Below are 3,412 nucleotides of genomic sequence, written 5' to 3'. Positions count from 1 at the left end.
TTGTGCACTTCCCTCTTTTATATCGAGGTACAGGTAAACACTGACGTTGCAAACGCATCTTCACTTCTGGAATACAGTCCTTCTACGGTTTAGGATCATGGACTTTTGTAGGGATAAGTCGATCGGAGTGAATTTATTGAAGTTGATTCTTTCAAGGGGTTGGGCATTTATTGGATTAACTTATATTAGATGGATTAACTTAGTTTACATTAGATAAAGACCTTACGTCCCGTTTTAATGATTATTCTTCAATTAAATTGTTTTGGATAAATCATTTATCGTGTCGGCTGCAGATGCCCTGCTAGGCAGGATTCTTCGTAAATGGGAATCGTCCAGGGAGGGGTTGGTGAATCGTGAGTATAGTACCAGTAGCATCGGGAGGAACTGAGAGAATAGAATGGGAATTGAAACGAGGATGGGTCGATGGGCGTGGGAGGCGCTCGGGTCAACTTTGTTTGCATTTGCCGTGCATGTCCTGTCGCCGAGAGCGGAGTCGCTTCTTGATGCAAACTGCCCATTTGCAACTACAATCATCTCGGCGTCGAAGCGTGCGTGGTCCAGCGTGGTCCACCAGAGTCTCCCGTGGTCAGAGATCCCCGGTGCAGCAGCCTATCTGGTACAGGGACTACTGTATAAACCACACGGAACACAACCCACAGTCCGGTACGTTTCTGCATAACGTATACGTAAAACACCCGGAATTACGGAACCAAAGTTCACCCAACCGACTCTGAACCCACCCTGGACCAGGAGGATACGACGGAACCGGTCAAAGCGTCCCATGACAATTGACTGTTCAACCTTCTATGCATTTAGGAGCACTGACTAAACCTGGAGAGCATATATGGAAAGCTCAGTCTCTTCTCTTCCTCTCTCTCTCTCTCTCTCTCTCTCTCTCTCTCTCTCTCTCTCTCTCTCTCTCTCTGCTCTCTGTCTCTCTGTCTCTCTGTCTCTCTCTCTCTCTCTCTCTCTCTCTCTCTCTCTCTCTCTCTCTCTCTCTCTCTCTCTCTGCTTTGGGAGTCTCCTTGTAAACGACGTCGATCGCGTGCACAGTGCAAACCCCCTGAAACTTAGTCGCTGTCTCCCCTTATCAACCGCGCGAAAAGTCTTCTGAGAAGGAGGTAGCTCCTTCCTTGGTAAAACGTGGCCATGTCGGCACCTGTTGCGCGGAGTATCGGGCGCGCTTGGCCGCGATTCTTCCGAAAATGGGCAGAGACCGCTCGGCGTGCCTTTAATAACGCGTTCACAGGGGAGTTTGCCGGCGCACGACGCATCCTCACTGTGCGTCCTCATTAGGGGATATGACAGATGCTTCGGTAGATACGAAACGCGCATTCCGCCTTCAGTGTATATCCCGCCTCGTCGTGTGGATCTTCAGCCTCGAAAATTTCTTTTTCATATTTCAGACTCCCCGAAATTACCGGTTCTATGAGCATTCACGGAATTCCTTAAAAATTGGCAAAAAAAAAGTAAAGAAAATAAAATTAAATATTTTTCTCTTTAGTGTAAAATCTGGAGTTAACGTGTCGCATGTCGAAAATATATCGAAATTTCGTCAAAGCTTTTCCCTATGCCGATTGCTCGTCGCTAACGTCATTCAACGCGTGTGATTTGCCACGTGGCGCGCGATCACACGATACATTGAATTTGACAGATCGAAATTAATGCTTGGATCACAACGCGGCAGCGGGAAGTTATCACATAAAAAATTCATAAATCTAAAAAGTTCAGCGCACGCAATCTCTAGTGTTATATCGTTGATATCGATTAATCGATCAAAGTAATAATTGGAAACGATATTGGCTCTTGAGGTTGAGACAGACCAACCTACCCTTAACCACCATACAATTTGTTATCCTCCTTCCAATCCTATACCTATACTCTCGAGCTTCGCTTACCAAGTTAACAATTGGTGATTCTCCACAGCGACCGAGCCTAAGAGAATCTCCGAGAGGCTGAGCACTGTACCATAAAAGAGGCGAAGGGAAAAAGACGCGTAGACATTTCCATAATATTCAAATGTATAAAATGCGCGATTCCCGCAACAGTAAAAGAGGACTCGCCAGTAGTGTTGGCGGCGTCGGTGGCGGCGACGGCGGTGGTGGTGTTGATGGCGATAGTGATGGTGGTTGCTTCGCAGTCGCTTCTCTGCGGGCTGCTCGATGGCTGAATCCGCGGATCTGTGTGGAAAAATAAATGTGTATAAAACGTATAGAGATCGAGCATTGTGAGCGTGCTTTTGCGTGTGCAGTGTGGCACGGCGTGGCACGGCAAGGCACGGCCAGAGCACACGGTGTTGCCCGCTGACATATTTATCGGCGGTCTCGCCACCTGCAACCGGCCCCGCGGCATCCGTACAGAGCGGTGTTTTGCCCATTTGTATCCCCGATGCCGGCCAATCCACCGACAGTCCGGTTTACTCGATCCTCCTGGCCGCTGAGGGTTATTCTTCCCGACATTCGGCGACGTTCGCCGACATTCGGCACCAACCACTACCGATACGAGGGATGACATATTGCTGGGTATCTCATACCCATTGCCTTTTATGCCTTCTATATATTATGTATATCTATATATATTTCTTATTCCTCCCCCACCCAGATACCTAACTTTGACTTAAGTACATTTCGATGGAAATATAGCGATACTATTTTTCAAGAGAAATCAATGGATTTGAGGTTATAATCGTGAAATTTGATAAATTCTCACCTGATCGAGATCCGGTACTTTCGGCGAGTCGCCACACTGAGCAAAGAGGGTTAAGAACGGAGTAAAGCGACGGCAACGCGCCCGACGCCGGCATCCTCACGATGATATATATCTCAAGTGCTAAACGGCCCATTGTTCGCAGTTCCCTCTGACGAATTTGTATATGTTTATAATAGCGAGGGTCCGTTCTGTTCACGACCACGTCGACGGTCGGTGTATTGGACGCTCTGTCGACGACGTCTAGAGCAGCGTTTGACAGCCCAAAGTTTTTCTCACGTGTATATACCCTATTGCTGGTATCTTCGGTATGGAAACCAAGAGAAGCTCGAGGATGAAATTTAGGGTTGACACGGATAGAGGAACGAGGACTGGGTATGGCCAAAAGAATGGGTAAGGGCGTAACGACAGTACGCGGGGCAGGAGAGAGAGGGAGAAAGAGCTACGCACAGAAATAGCGCGAGCGCCGAGAAAGAGCCCGCGGAATTCCGCGGTTCGGTTCGCTTCGGTTAGGTTCGAATCGGGCCTCCTATTATTTTGAATGCTTTAACGTATTCCGTGGATCGTAGCTTTCAGGAGGGTAAGACAAAGACGGAGAGTATATACGTATAGGTAAACGTTTGGCGAAGTGCGAGAGAGAGTTCGAGTGAGACGATAAGATAGAGAGAGAGAGAGAGAGAGAGAGAGAGAGAGAGAGAGAGAGAGA

At 47.9% G+C, this 3,412-nt stretch overlaps 1 protein-coding gene across 1 annotated transcript; it reads right to left on the bottom strand.

Moving 5' to 3' along the window:
* Positions 1–1,935: 1,935 nt before the first annotated feature.
* Positions 1,936–2,803, bottom strand: LOC112494712. Its single transcript, XM_025087612.1, has 2 exons — positions 2,710–2,803; positions 1,936–2,180 (listed from the first exon to the last, which is right to left on the bottom strand). Exons 1-2 carry the CDS (start codon positions 2,801–2,803, stop codon positions 1,936–1,938), a joined length of 339 nt encoding a protein of 112 aa, XP_024943380.1.
* Between the last annotated feature and the right edge of the window lie 609 nt (positions 2,804–3,412).

The sequence above is a fragment of the Cephus cinctus genome, unplaced genomic scaffold (assembly GCF_000341935.2).
Source record: "Cephus cinctus unplaced genomic scaffold, Ccin1 Ccin1_scaffold0709, whole genome shotgun sequence".
NCBI lineage: Eukaryota > Metazoa > Arthropoda > Insecta > Hymenoptera > Cephidae > Cephus > Cephus cinctus.
This window is presented reverse-complemented; position numbering and strand designations above follow the sequence as displayed.